At 36.4% G+C, this 20,790-nt stretch overlaps 1 protein-coding gene across 1 annotated transcript; it reads left to right on the top strand.

Moving 5' to 3' along the window:
- The first annotated feature begins 23 nt into the window (after positions 1–23).
- LOC124168929 (golgin subfamily A member 2-like) lies at positions 24–19,833 on the top strand. The gene is made up of 14 exons (XM_046547339.1): positions 24–122; positions 279–560; positions 744–1,034; positions 3,056–3,251; positions 3,974–4,139; positions 4,218–4,359; positions 6,803–7,024; positions 7,499–7,696; positions 10,594–10,851; positions 13,126–13,232; positions 13,541–13,716; positions 16,017–16,211; positions 16,549–16,731; positions 19,306–19,833. Exons 1-14 carry the CDS (start codon positions 75–77, stop codon positions 19,518–19,520), a joined length of 2,679 nt encoding a protein of 892 aa, XP_046403295.1. The 5' UTR covers positions 24–74; the 3' UTR covers positions 19,521–19,833.
- The last annotated feature ends 957 nt before the right edge of the window (positions 19,834–20,790 follow it).

Below are 20,790 nucleotides of genomic sequence, written 5' to 3'. Positions count from 1 at the left end.
GCAAACAAACGAGAACCCAAACTCGCAATCGGAATGATAACAAAAACAAATGAGTTGGTTCGAATTGTTCCAACATGGCAGAAAGATCGAACGCCGAGAAGTTGGCTGCTGGCAGAAGAAAAGTATGTTGCACATATACTGAAAAACAAATATTCAAGTTCATACAATGAAAATTTTGATTACTTTTATGCATTGTTATCGGTCTTTTTATTTTTAAGTAAGCAACCCATTTACGCTTGTCTTATCTTTGACAAAGGGGTTTTTAATTTCTTTGACAGCTCAAGGAATTTCAGCAGAAATGTAAAGAAAGATCTCCAGTTCAGAATAAAAAGAGCAGGGAAGTAGATGGGAAAGATGATGTTGCTGAAGGCTCGACCACCATAAACAATAGTCGCCCAAGTGAAGTGATGTCATCAATTGAACATTCTGATGGGACACCTAGTTCCTTCGTGAACTCTGATGCTTCATTGGAGTTGAGTAGAAACAGAGACACCCTCATTATGATTGAGAGTAAACCTGACCATTTAAGCACAAGTGAAATTCATCCAGTCGCATATAACGTGAGTTACTTGAATCGTTTGGTGCTAATGGGGTTATCACTATTGCATTATCACTATTATATGAAATTAACTCTTGCCGATATAACAGCTTTTTTTTAACATTAATGATTCTAATGACTAACATAATTATGTTTATACTGTCAACAATTTATTGGAATGAACATTCGTAATATTTATTAATAGAAAATTAACGAGAATGGAGGATGTGAAGATTTAGGCCAAAATGTCGACTCCCACCCTTCGTCGTCACCGGAGAAGTCAAGCACAGAAGCTTTGCGTCAGCTGTCCATGCAGATGGATGGTCTTGTTGCAGATTCTTTACTCCTTGAGGCAGATGCTGCCAATTCTCAGCTTTCACGTAATAACAGAGTAGACATGGATGTGGAGCTTCTAAATAGAAATCAAGAACTTGCTGGACTATTGGAAGAAGAGAAGAGACAAGCCGACTCTTTAAAAGTGCAATTAAAAGAATGTGTAAGTTAGAAAACGTTACTTATTTGGTAAAGGTATTTTATAGTCTAGTAGCATAGTCTTCATGAACAGAATTCAGCTTATGTACTATTTTGAACGATGGGAATGCAAAATTTAATCATCCTATCCATGTTAATGAGATGAGATTAGAGACGCCTGACATTTTTTTAGTGAACGCGGTGCACAAGATTAGATATAGTGTGTATTAACTTTGTCCAGCTTAGAATAACTTAGTCATTCTGGCAAAGTTAACCTACCTGTTTGATAACCTAGCTGAACCCCAATTCGTTAAGTATGGTTATAGATGGCCGTTGATTCGTAACATCTTTTGCAATCGGCATTATTGAAATGGGAAATGACAAGCTTTCTCTCATATGCACTTGAATCTATTTTGATGAAGAGTAGTCTCAAGTTGTCCTTATGTACTCATATCAACATTGCTTATTTTATGTCATATAACTGTGATTTCATTGACAGAACTGTATTTCCACAAAGTTTGAAGCTTTTATTCTGTGATTAGAGAAAGGTTTGCAGCTATTACACATCTCAGAATTTCACACATCACGGAAAAGAAAAACGCTTGTGGAAGTGGCTCAAAATCAATATTTTGAGTTGTAGTGCTATGCTCATATTCTGTAGATATAATTCTTTATCGGATATCTCCTACAATATTTATTATGTCATTTTGCTTCAACAGTTTCAGTACAAACATAAATTTACTGATATACAATTAGCTACAGTGGAGCCAGTCTATGGTGTAGTCCATCCTAATAGATTGGTCTGACTTAATAAATAAGCAAAAGGATATAGAGAATCAGTAAGTCATTATTAATGAGATTTTTTTGTTTCTGAGTGAAGCATTGTATGAACCTATTACTCCAATTCCATCGATGAAATAGTTATTTTGAGTTGGGAAAGGTAGCAAATGAATAATGTAGGAGAGGGAGTGTTTGAGGGGACTGGCTTGGAAAGTTATAGATGGAAAATCAACACATGGTGTATCAAATTACAGACTATTGAGGCTCTGCTTTCTCCATTTCTAGTATGAAAGAACTACTGTTTGGCATTTGTTCTATTTTTTTTCTTCAAATTTTATGTCCAGTTTACAGTGAGTTTACATATGTTCATACTTCGGAAATTTTTGCTGTATTATGAAATTTTATGCTCGCTAGTCCACAGGATGGAAAAATAATTCAATCCTTGAAATATGTATTAGAAGTGATGCAGGATTTAACCAGATGGGATGGAGCACCTGAGTAACTCTTACCATTATTTTGGAATTCAGCTCTTAATATCGCAACTAAATAAAATATCAGATTTCTTTGATTTTAGAGCTGTCTTCCTCTCAATACCTTTAAAAATTATTTATCATATTCAAATGTTCAATTTTTCCATCTTTTCGTCTATGAAAGTAACTCAAAGTGTAGTTCAGGTGCAGATAACCTAGGTATGGTAAATCCTTGCAATGGATGATATTTCAGTCATCTTCCTAAGGGTGTGCTTTTTATTTGAGTGTATGATTATGATTGTATCCCACCTCTGGTGCATAGCATTTTATCTGTGATGAAAATTGCCAATCAGTGTCTTGTATCCTTTACAATAAAAATTGCATTTAATAACTTAAATATGTAGTGCCAAAGAATGCAGTCTGCAGTTTGATGTCAAATATTCTGCTTTGTATGGAGCATTTTTAAACATTTACTGTAAAAAAAACATTATAATTATTATAGCATGCTATGGAATGTGTGCATAACTATGTGAAATAAACAGAATAATGGGTATCCATTAACACTCAGCACTTATGCATTGTGATGGCTTTATAGTAGCATGGTAATTTTGGTATTTCAAGAGTTAACCCATTTACTGTGGACCCTGCGGAGTGGTGGGGTAGCACGCAGCAATGAAAAACAGGACCTTATATTTCACTCCTTCATTTTTATGTGGTATAACATAGTATTTATTCGTACACTATTTGTGAGATATATTCTGATATGTCATACTGAAAATAATTTTTTACCTTTTAGAAATCAAGGATTAATCAGCTAGAAACTGAGAAGGAATCATGGGTTTCAGAAAGCAATTTGAGATTAGAGAGGGAAATGAGACCCCTGAGGGAACAGTTACAGTTACATGTTCAAACAGTTGGTGTTCTTGTGGGAGAAAAAACTGAACTTTCTGCAGCATTGTCAAGGTCACAAAATGTTGCTCGTCAAAAAACAGGTAGGTTGGTATTTAACCCATTATAGCCCAGTGTTGCTTCTAAGCAACATCAATAAAGTATACATTTCCTTATGTATTTAGGAAATATCTAACCTACCCATTATTTTGTGGTGTAAATTTTAATGACGAGATATTTAGCGGCCACGATAATTATGGTTGCGTGCAAAATTTTCAAGTTTTCAAAATGAAAATCTTGAAATTTGATTTCTCCCAGAAGCAGGTCTGGGTTAGAAAGGGTTAACCTGTTTAGCTTATAACCTTCAATAGTGTATGTCTGTGGTGGCTGTAGGTTGGTGGTAGAGCAACTGTGTTCAAGGATACATGAGATACATAGAATATTCTTCATATTAGAATCAGGGGCGTAGCTAGGATAATGTGTTGGGGGGAACCTTTGGGGGGAAATGTGAACATTTTAATCTCTGGAAATAACATTTTCTGCTATTTTTGCTCCTAATATAATATAATCTATACAAACATTGCATAGTTTTTCATTACAGTATTGGTGGAGAATAAATTTGTTTTACAGGTTCATATTTTTCTGCTAAAATTAGTTGGTTTGGGAAGGGGTGCAATTCCCCTGAGCCACCTCATGGCTACGCCATTGATTAGAAGTAATTATTCAGGATAATTTTCAAAAGAATAAATAACCCGGCATAGACCTGCCTATGTTACTTGCACACCTGGAAATATTGACTCCAATCTCAATATTTTCCTAATTGCAGAGCTGGTAGAGGAATTGCAGACAAAATTAAGAGACTCACAGGTACGCCTTACTGAGTTGGTTCGTGAGCTATCTGCTGCTAATGAAGATCGGGGAATATTGAAGCAGCAAGTGCTAAAAGGTGAAGAAGATGTTGCAAAGTATTCAGCAAAAATGAATGAAATGAGGTATGAAAATAATTTAACACTGCTATATTACCGTTACTAATGTGCTCCGTTTTTTAAATAATTTTATTTTGTTACCAGTTCACAGCTGGAAGAACAAAGACAAGAAGTTTCTGAAGTTCGCCAGAAGTTAAGTATTCGTTCCAATGGAGCGGTTTCAATGCAGAAAGAATTAGAAGATGTGAAATCCAAATTGTTACTGTCTCGCCTCAGACTCCGCCAGGTATGGTATATATAGAAATATTTTTTGTACATTACATTAACCCTTTTGCGCCGGACCTTCGTTGAGGGAAATTCTTCCTCAATACGAGTCTCTTGAAAGTTTTCTTTACTCCCCTACACGAAGCTTTTTCGCGTCGACTGAAGGCAGTGGTTCCCTCCCCAACCATTTTTGGACCCAACTCAGTGGGGCGCTGATCCCTTTCCTCGGCCTCTGTCCCAGACCCTAGAAGGATTAAAAGCCCCTTTCTAGGACGATTCCGCGGTCAACTGGCTAAAATATTACTGCAAAATATATGCAAATATTTGTTGTTCGCATTGATTTTTTACATTCAAAATGAATTTTGTGTTTTTATTCTGAGCGTGCAGAAATTTTAAACGAAGTTCTAACGTTGATATAGATGGATTTAGTATATGTACTACAGTGCAACCTCGATAAAACGATATCCCACGGTGCACCAATAAACACTCACTATAGCGAATTGTCGCTTTACCGGAGGTAGGGCAAATATTAGCCAATATACGTGTTGGGAACAGTTATACAGGAACAGGAGTGGTGTGGCGACATAAAATTCTATCCGATAAACGTAAGCATAAATCCAGACGAAAGGCGATGTTTTTTTTGCATCACTAAATTTCCTTACTCTAATTACGACTAACTATTCAAACAATTTGTAAGCGCCACACTTAATAAAAAATCTTGCAAAGCATTGTGTTGTCAATCATTATGCCAATGCACAACCGACAAAGCCATTTTTCTATGCACTTATTTAGCGCATTTACGTAATCATTCTATAATTTTGGTATTTTGCATTGAAAATTCAAAAATTAACTGATAAAACTGTATCACGGTTATTTAATGCCTCAAATGTTTCCATTGGTGTATGTTTATTATTCCTGTAGGTTAAGCGGCAGTGAAGTGAAATAACATATTGCATTTGTTTCTGCAGTTTACCACATAAATTTGAGCACTCCATTAAATTCATTTCTAACAGATCGCTAGCAATTACAGAGATTAAGGAATCTTCGTGTGAGTTCTTCCGGCGGTGAAACCCTCGCTATGGCGAGAGCCAACACCAAAAGGGCCTCGTTAAAACAAATTTTTAACATGCTATTTATAGGGTGCATCGGTTATCTCTCGTAATAGCGGGGGTCTCGCTATAGCCCGTACTCGCTTTAACGAGGTTCCACTGTAGTTGTTCTATAACTCCGTTGATATTAACGTTAGACTTTTGTTTGAAATTTCCATGTGGTCAGCAAAAAAAGATGAATTCATTGATAGCATTGGATATCAAAAGTAAGCAACAAATATTTTTTTGGAAAACACGCTGCAAATAACAGTAGTTGACCGCGTGGAGAGGATAGGAGAGGGTCGACCTAAGCGGCCGAAGGAGGGACTGGGCTCGCGCTAAGGCGGATCACGAGGGGCGACCGCGTCCGTGGGTCTATTGTGCCCGCCACAGTCACTTTTTTCGACCTGTGCCGCACAGGCGCGGCATTCGTTGCTTACGTTAGGAAAATTCACGCCGCACAGGCTTTATGGAAGAAAATCCTCGCCACGCAGGTGTGGCATTCGGTGCGAAAGGGTTAAATATTTTTGGTTCAATAGCTGTGCATTAAAGTAAGGCCTGCAAAATTGTATATTGGTTTGCAGTTGAGCTGCCGTGCAAGTTTTCATGTTCATTATGCACCCTGTACAGGGCAGTCATTTACATCCTTGGTCTTTCCGCAAATGTTTTTCCATAAGCCTTGGAATATATTCCATTCAGGAATTAAATTTGTTGTAAGTGTGTAGTTTTATGTAAAGACTGTACATATTGATTTAAAATAATGAAAAGAGTTGAAAGGTGAATTTTAATGGCATTTTTCATTAGCTTTCCTATGTAAGGGAAATGTGTGTGCTCTGCCAGAAAATGTGATAAGGCGACTCCACTGACTCAAATGCTTTGTATGTTTTGAATTGCCACCTTGCTTATGATACCCAACGTATAATAATGAATTACTTGTCCTTAAAAAGTGTTGCATTTCTATAGAAATCCATAATTTCTCAAGCAATGGACAGGTATTTTTTGTGTGATAACAGTCCATCACCTTTAAAGTTCAAAAATTGCACTTAACACTACCATGTGAATTGACTGACAATTAAAAAACCATAGTAACTGTGTTGATCAACCCATCAACCATCCTCTGTCATCCTCATCCACTATAACAAGCCAAAAAATTTCTGTTAAAATGAATCCTGTATGTTAAATTAACTCGTAACCTGTTTGCTGTTTTCTCTCTGTGTCATCCATGGATAATGTACTTGATTTCATCAGAATATTAGTTGTTTCTTGTGATTTTATGAGATGAATGCATATTTTCCTATTTTTTTATAAAGTGGGACCCTGAATATAGTTTTCGTCTATGTCTTTCCAATGATGTTACGAGATACGTTTATTTTATAGCTTACTGGTTCAGCCGAAGGAATGGAAGATCCATCTTTTGAACACACTGGAAAGGATGAGGCCGCAGAGTCTTGGCATCAGCATCGCATTCACCTTGAGCGTCAGAATGAGGATCTGAAGAAAGCAGCACAGGAAGCCATAGAGGAGAGGGAAGAAGCAAGTCGCCGTTTTCAAACGTACATTCACACACTCAATGGCCAAATGGAGGGCCTTGCAAGAAAGGTGTGGATGTCCCTTTTCCAGCTTTACAATTAACATTTCTCATGTTAATCTTTTCAATACTTTTGATGTGCTGTCACTTTCTTCCTGATAAAATGAATCAAATTAAATGGAGCGATTACTTCCAAAATGTTTCAGAATAGCCATAACCTTGCGAAATGAATGTGGAGTAAGCAATCTCTGCCTAATTGTTTGCATATTCTGCTAATGAAATGAAATGGCTGGTGAGTTAAAGGCAGTTCCTTCAGCTACCTTCCTAGGCAGCCAGTCTTGGAGGGATACCCTTTACCCTATGTTAGAATAAAAATTTAATGGTGATCGTGATTTCTCTTCAAATTGGTGAAAACTTTTAAACTAATGTTGTATATTTAACAATAGTCTTCTGTCTAACTAATAGCCTAATCAAGTACGTAGTTGTAATTTGCTACTGCTAGTGCTATGTAACATAATAAAGCTGTTGTTTTTTTTAATTCATAGGTTGAGACTTTAACAGCTGAAAATACCACCCTTGCAGGAAGAGAGCAGTCTCTTGTCAGTCATCTTTCAGAGCTAGAAAAACAGTTGCAGAAAGTTTCAAATAAAACCGGTGCTAAGGATGAAGAAAATGCAGCTTCGGAGTATAGAATATCATTAGAAAATAAATGCATAGCATTGCAGGAGCAGCTTGATGGCAAGGTATATTGATTTATGAATTAGAGCCCCTACATGTTCTCACTCCCTTCAGAAATTATTCTTACTGAAGTTTAGTTTTAGGATGCTATTTTTATTGTCCTTCATAGTAGCTAATACAGGTTTAAAAAATTAATGTTGGCATTTAAGAGGATTTGGCTAAAATCCAGTCCACTTTGGGATTTATTAGACATACTTAAGTTGCCCCAGTTTCTGGAGGTGATGTCACGTAATTTTATGTTGACAAACTTCAATACCAAAACAGCACCAGTATGGATGGCTAAATGCAACTGAAGGCTTAGTATGGAACTGTGAGCCTTAGTAAAGAAACAGGATTTGGGACAAATGTATGACCAATATATTTTTTCTTAAAATGTTTATTCATCAACCTGAGCTACTCTTTTTGGTAAAAAATTGGTATTTAAGTATAATGTGCTTATATTTAAAGGCCTCTGATAGAAAATTTATTACCTTATTTTTTATTTTTTTGGTCTTTGTAGTAATAATAATAATAATATCTTTATTTGCCCAGCGATCTAGTACATTAGTAATGGACAAGATATAAGGCACGTCAATAATACATGTAAATACAGAAAAATACAGATATACATAATTAATCAGGAATAATTACCTGTTAACATATTTACATAAAGAGTTAAAATGCATCGTCAAAGCATTCATCAACTGAATAATACATTTTAGACAGAAGTAGTTTTTTCAACTTGGCTTTAAACAAATTAGAATTATTCACATTTTTAATATCTGTCGGTAATTTGTTAAAAAGTTTGATGCCCATTTCTTTGGGCCCCATTTTTAGCAACTCTGGTTCGTACAAAATTGTGATGAATATCACTTTGTGACCTAGTGTAATGACTACATATGTACAATGTTATTCAAAGTGAAATTTTTAAGGTTATTCTTTACATACATAACAGTTAACAATATATATACACACGGAATAGGTAGTACAAGCAATTCTTTAAATATTGGTCTACTGGGAGACCTATAGCCTTTATGAGCAATTATTCTCATGGCCCGTTTTTGTAGATAAATATTTTAATGGATTTATAAGTTGATCCCCAGATGTTTAGTGGTTTGGATTGATGTAATGTGGCCCTTGACATTGGGATTTTTTGAAGCAGTCATTGATTTTTGGAAACAAATAGGTATATAACAACCCGCTCCAGCATAATCCAACCCACTTTATTAATATCTAATCCACCTTGACATAATCAAACCACTGCGTGAACCCACTTAAACATTAGGCAGTCCAGGCAAACGTTAACCAACCTGTTACATCAATATCCAGCCTAAACCAGCACCTTTGCGTATTCTATAATATAAGTATGACATTGTAAATTATTATGTTAATCGGTAAATTGGGTGGAATACTTTTCAGGCAACTTTTGTACAAAATTTAAACATTTCAATGAAAATTCATATGATGAATGGTAAAAATGAAACTATTTTGTTAATGTATCACTATAAAAACTCAACAATTTTTTGATATTTTGTCTTTATCTGGGTAGGTATTAGGATGGAAGTATTACTTTTTAGTGTTTGCATCAAATTACCTTACAATGGTCTTGCCTTGTATGGTTTTTGGTTTGCATTCATCGGTCAACTTTTGATTATCCTTGTTAATCAATGTGAAGCGAGGCCCAAATAATCAAAAAGCACAGATAATCTAGTAAATGATGAGTGCAGCCTGACTATGGTAATTATACTCCGTAACGAGAAAAATACATTTAAATATATCGAGATAAATATTATTAACACGTTGCGTACCGGGGTATTTAAATTCCTAGGAACGCCGATTTGGAAATATGTGCCTATTAGGGCGTAATGCCTTTGGTTTAAACATGGTTAAAAAGCTAATGTTTAGAATATTACTTAACCCAATCAAACGTTATGATGCATCAATTCGTTATGAATAACGAACAACAGCTGAAAACGTACTAACAAATACATATTGTACACTTTAAAATTGTTTAGGTTGACGCGCCTAAATGACGAGAATCTTCGTTATCCGTCCGGAAAGTTCGGGAAAAAAATGACGAGAATTCTCGCCAACCGTACGCAATGTGTTAAGATACTTTGAACTTTTTTTGAATCTCACAATTGTTTTCTTAAAATATTTGTCAAAATTCGTTGTTCTGCAAAATATCCCAGATACGAGGGAGTATTGAAAAGTAAGGTCTCCTATTTTTTAAGAAATGGAAAATAAGTTTATTCTCAACTTTGCGTATATCATAGGAAAGGCTGAGTATTTTGCTATTTTTCTACATATATGCCTAGATGATCAATTACTTTTTGCATCCTTTTAACCAGCTTTTTAATACCGGTGTCGTACCACTCTCCCACCACGTCTCGCAGCCAACTGTCGACCGCGTCTTGAATATCCTCGTCTGACTTGAATCTCTGTCCCCCAAGGAGGTTTTTGAAAGCATAAAAAAGGTGCTGACTCCTGGAGAGGACACATTCAATTTTTTAATTGGTCCTTTAAGTTATTTGAAAAGTAAAAATTGTTTGCTTTAATAATTCAGGTGGTAATTAAGGGTATCGGGTTGGTGAGGTGGCTTGTGTGTTGGCTGTCCACCCTGTGGGATCGGGTTCAAATCCCAGCAGCGGTACAGAATTTTCAGAGACTGCACAATCCCTGCTTGAACGATGTGTGGAGTACATTTTGAGCTCAATACTCCATCTGTCGGAGGGGACATTAAGCAGGGTCCCCTTGGCAGCTTTTGTGAGGAGCAGGCTAATGGCGATGCTGGGTTTCTCTCCACCCTTCATACTTTTCCCTTGTGGCACAAATGACGTCAGATGTAGGTCACCTCCTCCTAATACCATACCTGTAATTTGATTATTTTTAATTTTTGTGAATTTTTTTCACCTGTGTGTAGGTTGCAGAAGTACAAGTTCTTGAAAATAAACTTGAAGCACTAGAGAATAAGTTTCAAGAAGCAATGAATGAAGTGCAAGGGCGGAGGAATGAAAGTGATGAGAGTGCTGAAAAAGATGAGCCTAAACATGATGAAGTGCAGCTCCAAATGTTAATGGCTGCCATGGAGAGCGATAAAGTAGCAGCATCCCGTGCTGTGGATCAGAATGTGAAATTGAAGGCACAGTTGGCTGAACTTCAGGATGCTTTTGTGAAACTGGTAATTACATAATTTGTAACCTGGAATTTTCATGATACTTATCTTTTTATATTTCTATTTTTTGCATTGACAATTGGGATAAATTGTTACCAGGCTTTTTTCAAGCCTGGGAAGAAAAATATTGTTACCTGAATGGTGAAATAAAATTATCAGGTAACATTAGTAACTAATTATTGGTAACTAAGAATTGTATACTTCCAAATGCTCATGAGTAATTAATTAACGCGTATACTGATTTGTAAGATGACCTCCATATGTATTTACCAGAAGCAGACATGTTTTATTTTATACTAGAGTGAAACCTCCTCATAATGAATTGGAATGGGACCAGGATAATGTCTTCATTTTTAAGGAATTTATATATAATGAGGTGCTTAGTAGGTTGTGTTGATGGAGGATAAACTGAGTTCAAATAGATTGACAACATGAGCCTCAGATATAACAGCTTAGGTTGGTCCTTATTTTTAAAGTTTTCAAATTTATTTTGGGATGCTACCCAGTTTTGTTCCGTTTGGTGAGAAAATAAATCGTGAAAATTATTTTTGCAATCGGATTCCTGGAAAACGTGTCGCATTGCTCTTAGAGTTTTGAAATTTTGGTATTTTTGGATCATTTTTGGACATTTCGGTGTGCCTGTAGTGGCACGCACACTCTTGGTGCAATATCCTGGTAAGCAACGGGCTGAAATGAAAGATATTTGAGGTGATACGCTAAAAATGACTAATGAGTCATTGTGAAAAACAGAAAAGTGATAGAGTACTCTGAGTGTGACATCATCTTTGGTTATGTCCGAAAAACATTCAAAAATACAGTACACTCCTGATTATCCGGGCTAATGATGGGGAGAGTCGGCACGAATAATTGGAAAACACGGATAACCCAAACTTTCACTTAAATGTCTTGCAATGTTCATAATTTACCTAAAGCAAATAGTATATTATTATTTATGCAGTTATTCTGTTATTTTAGAGCGCTTCCCGGGCTCAATGAGAGCTTTCTTTGCCAGTTCGCGATCTTTTTAGCATTCCTTTCCATTAGGTGTAAAGGCCATTTTACACGGTACACGGAATTGCGCAGGTTAGAGCTGCATTAATTTCTAAAGTGGCGTGGAATTGCGCGAATGCATGAACGAAATTAGAACAGGGGCTATTTTGCCGTCTCGCATCCACGCATTCTCGCATGTGTTCCAGCAATTCACCGCTTTACACGACGCAATTTTGATTGCGCCTTCGCACGTACGTCAGACTGCACAATTCCATGTACCGTGTAAAACAGCCTTAACAAAATGTCTTCACAAACCACGCTGGCATATTTGGTTAATGAATCCTCAGCCCTTGAATTTTGAATTTTATGGTATTAAGAAATAATAATTCTGTTTCTAATTTAATTGATATCCCCCTGATAGCCCCTCGTCATTATCTATGATTGGCTAAAAGATGGTGAACTAGAAAGATTGTTGTCCACCCTGGCGATACTGTTGCTGATAAGCTGCACATTTTCAACACCCATTCATGCTTGTGAAAGAAAGGCTATAGATCACAATATTTAAAGAGATAATGGATCATTTAAAAACAAAATTGCATATGAAGGCACAGTAAAAATTGTTCCTCAGGGAAAAAGTTTGCAATGTAGAAATCATTTCACTGGAGCTTATGTGCAGACTTCTTTATTGAGAGGTTTTGTAATTATAGAGGTTTGTTTTTCTCGTAGTGTTATGTATTATATGACCTGAGACTGGGCTAAGACTTCATTATATGGAGGTTTTACATAAAATTTCATTTCATGGGGTTTATTAATGCATTTATTGAACAGCATATGCTGAATGTGAATTTGTGGCTATATGAGACAAGTCAGAGGACAGTGATTCCTCCAGAACCTTGTTGTATTTTACTTTAAAAGTATCTGTGACTTAGTCTCAATGGAATCTTAACATCCTTGTGCTACCTTATATCTTACTGTGATTTCTTCCCTATGTTATCAAATCTTTTCATATGGTACCTTTGAATGTTTTTTTTTCATTACTATGAACTACCTGATACCCTATTTTCTATGGCAAAGACAAACTCAGGGAATCATAATGTTTGAAAAGTTAATCAGCCACATATTGGACCTTAACGAAAAGGAGGAATCTCTTTCGTAGTTGCAACTTTTCTTATTCCTCTTAAACATCAGTGGTTAAAAATGAACACTGCACAATTTGCCTCTGAACAAGGTTATGCTCCTGGGTCTGCAGTCAGTCATGAAAATTTTTCCTTTAACTTTCATGTTTAACAGAGCAATGACAAGTTGGTATTGACTGAAAAACTCAATAATGTCCAGTATCTAAGTAAGGATCAGGCAGAAAAATTTTCAAAATTGGAGGAGCAATTTCTAGAATTCAGGTGCGTACACTATAATTTACTTTACTACTAATGCTACTAAAATTTACTTTAGTAGTATTTTCATTCTCTCTACAAGTTGATCTTGTTTAGCCATTATAAGTGAGGTATGCTTATGAAATACATTTATTCCTTTTACATTGATTTGTGTGTGATATCAAGCCAAAATAATTTCCCAGAATTAGATCTTATATTTTTATGGCTAATTTCCTACAATTTTTTGTTAAGGCTGCTTATTCATCTTTTATCTGATTTACATTCAATATATACATCATTTAATGTTAAAAAATGTGCATTTCTTTGCCACATAGAACCAAACAGGAAATGGAAAAGGAGGAGAGCCAAAAAAGTATTTCGGATCTTGAGTCTAAAATCATTTCCCTTGAGCAAGAAAGAGATCATCTGTTCAAGGAACTGAAATCCAAAGAAGGAAAAGAAAATTCTGATGAATTGAGTTCAGTGAATGTGAATCATTCCAGTGAGCAAGGTAAATGATTATAATGAATGTTGACAATACATGTTAATGCTATACAGTAGAAGATCAATAATCCAGAAATCTGAACAACAGAATGATCTGGACCAGCAGGGTTATTCCACTAATCGTATGGCCGGGCCATAAGTCGAAATCGACCATATCTACGGCCTCGAGACATATGTATGGCTTCGAGCGATTCTACTCTGAGCGAAAGGCCATAAGTCGGGCGGTAGCTATGGCCTAAAGGCCGTAATAATATGGCCCGCCTAAGAGGCGGTCATAACTCGGGCCATACGAAATAACATTGCTCGCCTAAGGTGTTATATAAGAAACTTACGAAGTGTCATCGATTACATAGCGATTGTTTCAAGAAATATATGAATATTGTGGGTGAGCACATACGGATTCAACGGACATTGGCTAGATATATTTAAAAAAGACGTCGATTTCATAAGGAGGATACGGGATACGTGTAGGTAATCCGTTCGCATACGATGAAGATATTTTCATTAACTATTTCCGTGCGTCAAAAGTTGTTACTTAATTTTTAAGTAGATATAGCGGATGAGCTAAAAGTTCGCTTGTAGTTAAAAAGTTAGGAATACTTTTAACGGATGCTCTGCTAAAGTGAACGGGGGAACGGGCCCGTTCCTCTTCCCGGAGCCGGCTTTTATTTGCTTTCTGTGCTACATTTGCTAGCAGATTCCTTACTTGTTTCGAAAAGCTGTTGGTAGTTTGAAATATCCGCTATTAAATGTTTTATATCTTAAGATTCTCGTAGCATAACGGTTCATGAGGGAGGATATCTAAGAAACATAGGACAAGAAATTTTTTTTGCAGTAAGGCAATCTTCAGTAAGTCGATGCGTAAAGGACAAATGTCGTCCACAAATCAAGGAAAGAATGATAGTCTCATATTGATGTTTTAACTTTATACAGCTACCGAAACATAAGCCTCTGATAATAAAATTAATGACACTTAAAGTTTCAATTTCATCTTTAGATTTCGTGCATTGGCTGGATTTATAAGGCTTTTGGGGGCAAATGATTGCAGCCATGAGACAATAGTTACACCATTGGAAGGGGGTTAGAACTACAATAGGATGTCATGTTCTAACTCTATCCATTACATGCACAATTCACGAATATTATAATACTGCACGGTACAAATTTCTTCTGCTTCTTCTCGCCCGTGATTTGCGTTCTTCACTTGTTTTAAAGATCTTCAGCGTCTGCCGCTAGATTAGAGTATAAAGAAAATCCAAATTTATCCTTTAATAAGAGTCCATTTCGGTTAAGGAACATATAATTAATTTTTTATTCACGTTGGAACAAACTTCCTTCTCAAAAAAATGACTAGTATATAAAAAAGTGAACCAAACTTATAGTACCAATTATAATTCTCATACTCGCCTGCAGAAAGGGCGTTAAGACTTTTGGCCGGGCCATACGATATGGCCCTTCGAGAGTGGAATCGGTTTAGGCCGTAATTTCGGGTCAGACCATAAGAAACTTACGGCCGGCCATACGTATGGCCCCGTTTAGTAGAATAGCCCTGCAGGGGTCTCCAAAATACGGCCTGCGGAGGGCTTTCATCCAGCCCGCGCACTCGTTTCAAGTAGCGCACAATTCTCACTTGTTTAACTCTGTGAGATGCCACTAGGAGCATTGCAGTACTGTACTGCACGTCAAATTTGCCTTCGACTGTTCGTAAATAAGAAATACGCCACCGGATACCTCAGGAGACGTTGGTATCGAATACTTCAGTCATCGGCAAATTTGCTATCCGGCCCGCGGGGCGATTCGGAACTTGGAATGTGGCCCTCGTTACTTAGTAAATTGGAGACCCCTGATCTAGACAATAGAAGGTTTTCACTATTTTTTCAAAATTTTGATTTAAAAAATGCAACTTTCTAAGTGGTTTATTGCCATCTCAGAGCCTGTCTGTCTTCACGCTAATTCGGGAGCCTTGCAGTAGTTATTACATTGGATATGTCAATCTCTTTTCACTTTCTCGTTTCTTTCACGTTCTCAAAACATTTTTAGCCCTTTCTAATGGCCCATGTTAGAATCTTGGGATTTAGATAAGCAGTGGACTGGTCAAAGATTGTTTATGAAGTTAATGCCAAGTAGTTTTTCCAAAATACATTCACCAGAGAGGAAAAACACTTTTGACCAGTGTAATTTTCATATACTTTGTCTTGTGGCATATAAAATGTTATTTGAATTTTAATAATATTTTTTAAATGCTTTTTTTTACCTCGGCAGTATACAGATTTAAGCATATCAGTTCTCTTTTTTCTCACCTATTAGAGTCGCATCAGGTTAATGGAGAGTCTGGAAATGTAGATAGTAAAGGCAATGATCAATCACTGTCAGAATCTGAAGCTGTCCAAAAGCTTGAAGAACGTTTTCGCATTACAATGGAGGAATTAGCGACCCTGACAGATGAGAAACAAAGGCTGGAACATCTAGTATTGCAGCTGCAGGGTGAAACTGAAACCATAGGTGAGGAATCATATATGTAATTGTTTGAAAGAGAAGTGTAGGTATCATGTATTTTAATTGATGGGTATTTATCATGGTTTAATATTGTAGTGTGAAGTTCTGATAAATTGAGTTTGTACAAGGTTCATAAACTAATCATTGCATATAAAATCCTTTAAATTGTTTCTTTTTGGTCTAATTATTAATGAAGAAATATAGTTAAAAATGCATAAATGTTTCATTCACATTTTGGGGTTACTCGTGTGAGTGATTCCGTCATATGTTAAACATTTTTGCTTTGAAAGCAAGTTACAGTAATAACAATCTTAAGACTAATATTGTTCATAAATTTGAACAGGAGAGTATGTGGCCCTTTATCAGACTCAGCGGGGACTTCTTCGTCAAAGGGCTCGTGAGAAGGATGAGCAACTGGTAAAACTCTCTAAAGACCGTGAGGAGCTCCGGTCTAAGCTTGGAAAACTAGAGACTTTAGTTCATAAACTTTTAAATGAAGAAGCAGGGAAGGGAAATAATGCAATAGGTGAGTGAGAATTTTGCACAATATGGTATATAGAACACGCTTGTGATTAATAGCTCATGACACAGACTAAGATTGAGTCCAAAAGAAATAAAAAGATCACCACTAGTGTACAAGGTTTGGTTCCATTCCAGAGGTGAGAGCAATGGAATGGTGTAAGGAGACTTTTAAACATGTGTATGGACGTAATGAAAATTGCATAGCCTCTCTAGGGTGATCCTAATTCATTTCATGTTGTAACATTTGATCTTCAGAGAATTAAATGTAAATCTCTGAAGTATTTAATAGCCATTATTATTTTAATTTTTTCTTTTTCTTTCGTTATTATTAGTTCAATGGTTATGAAAATGTAATCAGTGCAGAACTGAGTAATCCTGTGGGGTATTCATGAATTATCCAGAGTATTTATTGTGAAGGCATTACTGTAGACTCTTTCTTGTAAAACGTTATTACAGAGTTCTCGTTTTTCGAAGTAAATCGTTGCCCCCGACAAAAAGGCTAATCCAATCTATAGTGAAAGAAACGTTATTATGAAATATTTGTCGTCACAAAATTATGAACTTCAGTCCTGGTCTCGGCGGTTGTAAAATGAGCTTTTTTATATATTTTTTGCTCTATGCTATGGCATAATAACTGCGTTATGTTTAAGTTCGTCTTGTGCAATGTGCCCAATAGCGTCAATTATGGTTCTTTCTGTAGTAGGAGGTAATTCAGACTCCTCGCAACATTATATAGTTAACTTCATTCCTATGGAATCGTGGTGACCCACTCATTACGGATTTTAAATTGTCTGTTTGATTAGTTCTCTTCTGACGAACATCCCACTTTCAAAGATAGGAGCATTAAAAAAATTCAAGTGTACATAAAATTTCAAATTTGGCACCTATGGAGTTGGGTGATCCAAAGCAGTGTGGCATGGAGGAACTGTTCAGCATTTTGGCCACAGTCTGAAAAAGTATCAATTAATCTGTTATGAAGTCGGGAACTGTTCAGCATTTCGCCCATTCTTCCCACAGACAGCACTTTTTTTTCCGCTCCAGTTGCAATGCATTCACAGCTAGATCAGTTCATCACAATTGTGAGTTAAAGCAAAATTGTAATGCAGTTCTTTCGATTGCTTTACGGGTTAGCTGCATCGAAGCCACTGGAACTCAAAATTGTAGAATTTGACATGATTTTGGTAGGAGTAATAAAAGCAAGGGATTGGTTGGCTCGATTCATGGTTCTCCAAGTTCTTGACCTTAGAACTTAAATCCAAGCCAAAGAAAAAAAATATTTTAACTGAAATAATTTTCAAAACATATATTTTGAAAAATTTTCTTTGTGTAAATAGAATTATCTACTGATGAAAAATAAATTTCACCTTCTAGTCTCTGTAACTATCGCATAAATGTGTATAAGAGACGCACCAATATTTTAAGTTTTGGAGCTAAAGAAAAAAACATTGTTACGGCATTTTTTTAAATCCTATTGCACGGTGCTGCAGACTTATGCCTGGACTTTCGAAAGTTATAGTAACGATGTTCACCTATCCTGCAAAAACCTATATTAGAATTAATGTATTAAATGGATTGTTTGAAATTGGTTTATTGGGACAATGTTAAATGCTTAGTAGTATGAGATTAGAATTAGTGTATTATTTTTACTATGGGTGCCTATTCTGTTTCTAAACTTTGTATTAGATAGATAGAAACTTTATATGTACACATTTGTTATTCATGTACATCTAATGCTGCCACCAGGCAAAAGTCTACTTGCAGCAATGTGTAATAATAATGATACCTACATGCAGTGAAACCTCGATATAACGACACCCCACGGTGCACTAATAAACACTCACTATAGCGAATTGTCGCTTTACCGGAGGTGGAGCAAATAATAGCCAATATACCTGTTGCGAACAGATATACAGGAACAGGAGTGGTGCGGCGACAGATAAACATCTATCCGATAAACGTAAGCATAAATCCAGACGAAAGGCGATGTTTTTTTGCATCACTAAATTTCCTTACTCAAATAACGACTAACTATTCAAACAATTTATAAGCGCCGCACTAAATAAAAATCATGCAAAGCATTGTTTCGTCAATCATTATATTTATCGAACGATAGTTTACCACATAAATTTGAGACTGAGCACTCCATTAACTTCATTTCTAACAGATCGCTAGCAATTACAGAGGTTAAGGAGTCTTGATGAAAGTCTTCCGGCGGTGAAACCCTCGCTATGGCGAGAGCCAACACCGAAAGGGTCTCGTAAAACGAATTTTTTAACACGCTTATTATATGGTCAATTGACGGTGCATCGGCTATCTCTCGTAATAGCGGGGGTGCCGCTATAGCCCGTACTCGCTTTAACGAGGTTCCACTGTATGTAGTTAACTTGTTCCACCCAATGGACATGAATGCTCTTCTGAGCTGTAGTGCCTAATCACCGAAGGATGCACATTTGCATCATTTTTCAGATGACAGAAAAACCCATCCACTCTCTGGTTTAATATGTAAAATTTGTCTTTCTTATTTGAAGGAAATATTATTTGATTGAGAATAATTTTTAATGTTTTTTATTTCGTACAGAAACGGAAGTTGCAATAGAAGCTGGAAGTGAAGCTGTAGGATCTCAAGAAGTGGAGAATAACTCATCAGAGTCCTATATCACAAAGAAGAAAGAAGCTGCACAGATATTAGCACTTCTTAGTGAAATTGGCTCTAATAGTAGTCTTAATGAAACGTCCTTACCCTCTACCTTTCACCCATGCCCTTGGTGCTCAGGACAACTAATAACTGTTTAAGACATAATTCCCCTTCCTGTTGACTATTGTATGCATGTTTTGTATGAAATTTGTACATGCTAGACCAGGCTTTGCCAGTTATGTATTTATAAAAATATTGTATGGAAACAAATTTTATGTTTTAATGCTAATATTTAGGCATGAAATGCCAATTTTTTGTACATGCTGTATAGAATCATTATACATATTTATAAACCTCTGCAGTTGGCCATTTGTAAAATCTTATGTAAATATAACCATCATTGTGTGTTTTGCGAGTTATGCTATTGTAAGTTTTAACCTTGCCTTTTTTTATAAAGTGATGGGTCTCGGACATATTTTTCTTTATTAGCCATCATTTTGTGTATGTATACATATATCTTTTACATTTTTCTTTATTAATTATTTTTTCAAAAGAAATTGTAATGAAGAGCATTTTTAGTGTTAGTTTTTTGTGTCAGGCATTGGTTTTACTGGTACATAACACGTTTTGTCAGTAATTAGGTGCTATTTTTCATAAAAAGAATTTTCAATATTAGCAATGAAAAACACTTTTGTTCCTTCCGCAATTTATTTAAAAAGTTACTACTGGTTTTGGCTGTCACGCAAATATCAAGTACAAGAATACCAAATAATATGGTGGGAACAGGTTTATATGCACGTATATGCTATGGTGGTTATTAGAGGGGGGGGGGGGGGGGGGAGGTTGGGATTGATTTAGCCGAGAGGGGAAACAAAGTTTGTCATTCGGGTTGTGGGGGTTTTGGCAGGGTGATGAGTAATAAGGGGGATGGGTTAGGAAAGGTTATGTCATTCACAAGGTTTCCATTTAGTGTGATCTCCCAAATTTCCAAGGCATCCATTCTCCTTCATTGTACCCCCACAGCCGGAATGACAAACTTGCTTCTCTTCACCACTTTCCCCTCCCAGCATTATCAACCCCAGCTCCGAGCCACCCTTAAATAACCACCATACATACATGAACTTGACCCCACCATATTTTTTGGTATTCATGTAGGTATGTTGGTGGTTTCTTTCGGGAAATGCTGCGTAGGTAAAATTATCTGCTCGACGTTTCACTTCTCCTACTGGGAGCGTTTTCAAGAGAATGGGAGGGAAACTGTTCTCGTCCCGAACTTATATAGGTATTGTTGACCCGATTTGAATTTTCATGGAAGGCGATAGCCCTTGGTCATTACATTGAGCCAGGAACCCTCTCCATATGCGGCTGAGGTTTCATCCATCCTCCCTATTGAAGTTGTTTGACCTTTTCGCTATCTCGACGAATTCA

Source organism: Ischnura elegans, chromosome 12 (assembly GCF_921293095.1).
Source record: "Ischnura elegans chromosome 12, ioIscEleg1.1, whole genome shotgun sequence".
Classification (NCBI taxonomy): Eukaryota; Metazoa; Arthropoda; class Insecta; order Odonata; family Coenagrionidae; genus Ischnura; species Ischnura elegans.
The sequence above is the reverse complement of the archived record's forward strand: the minus strand, read 5'-3'. Positions and strand labels throughout refer to the sequence as shown.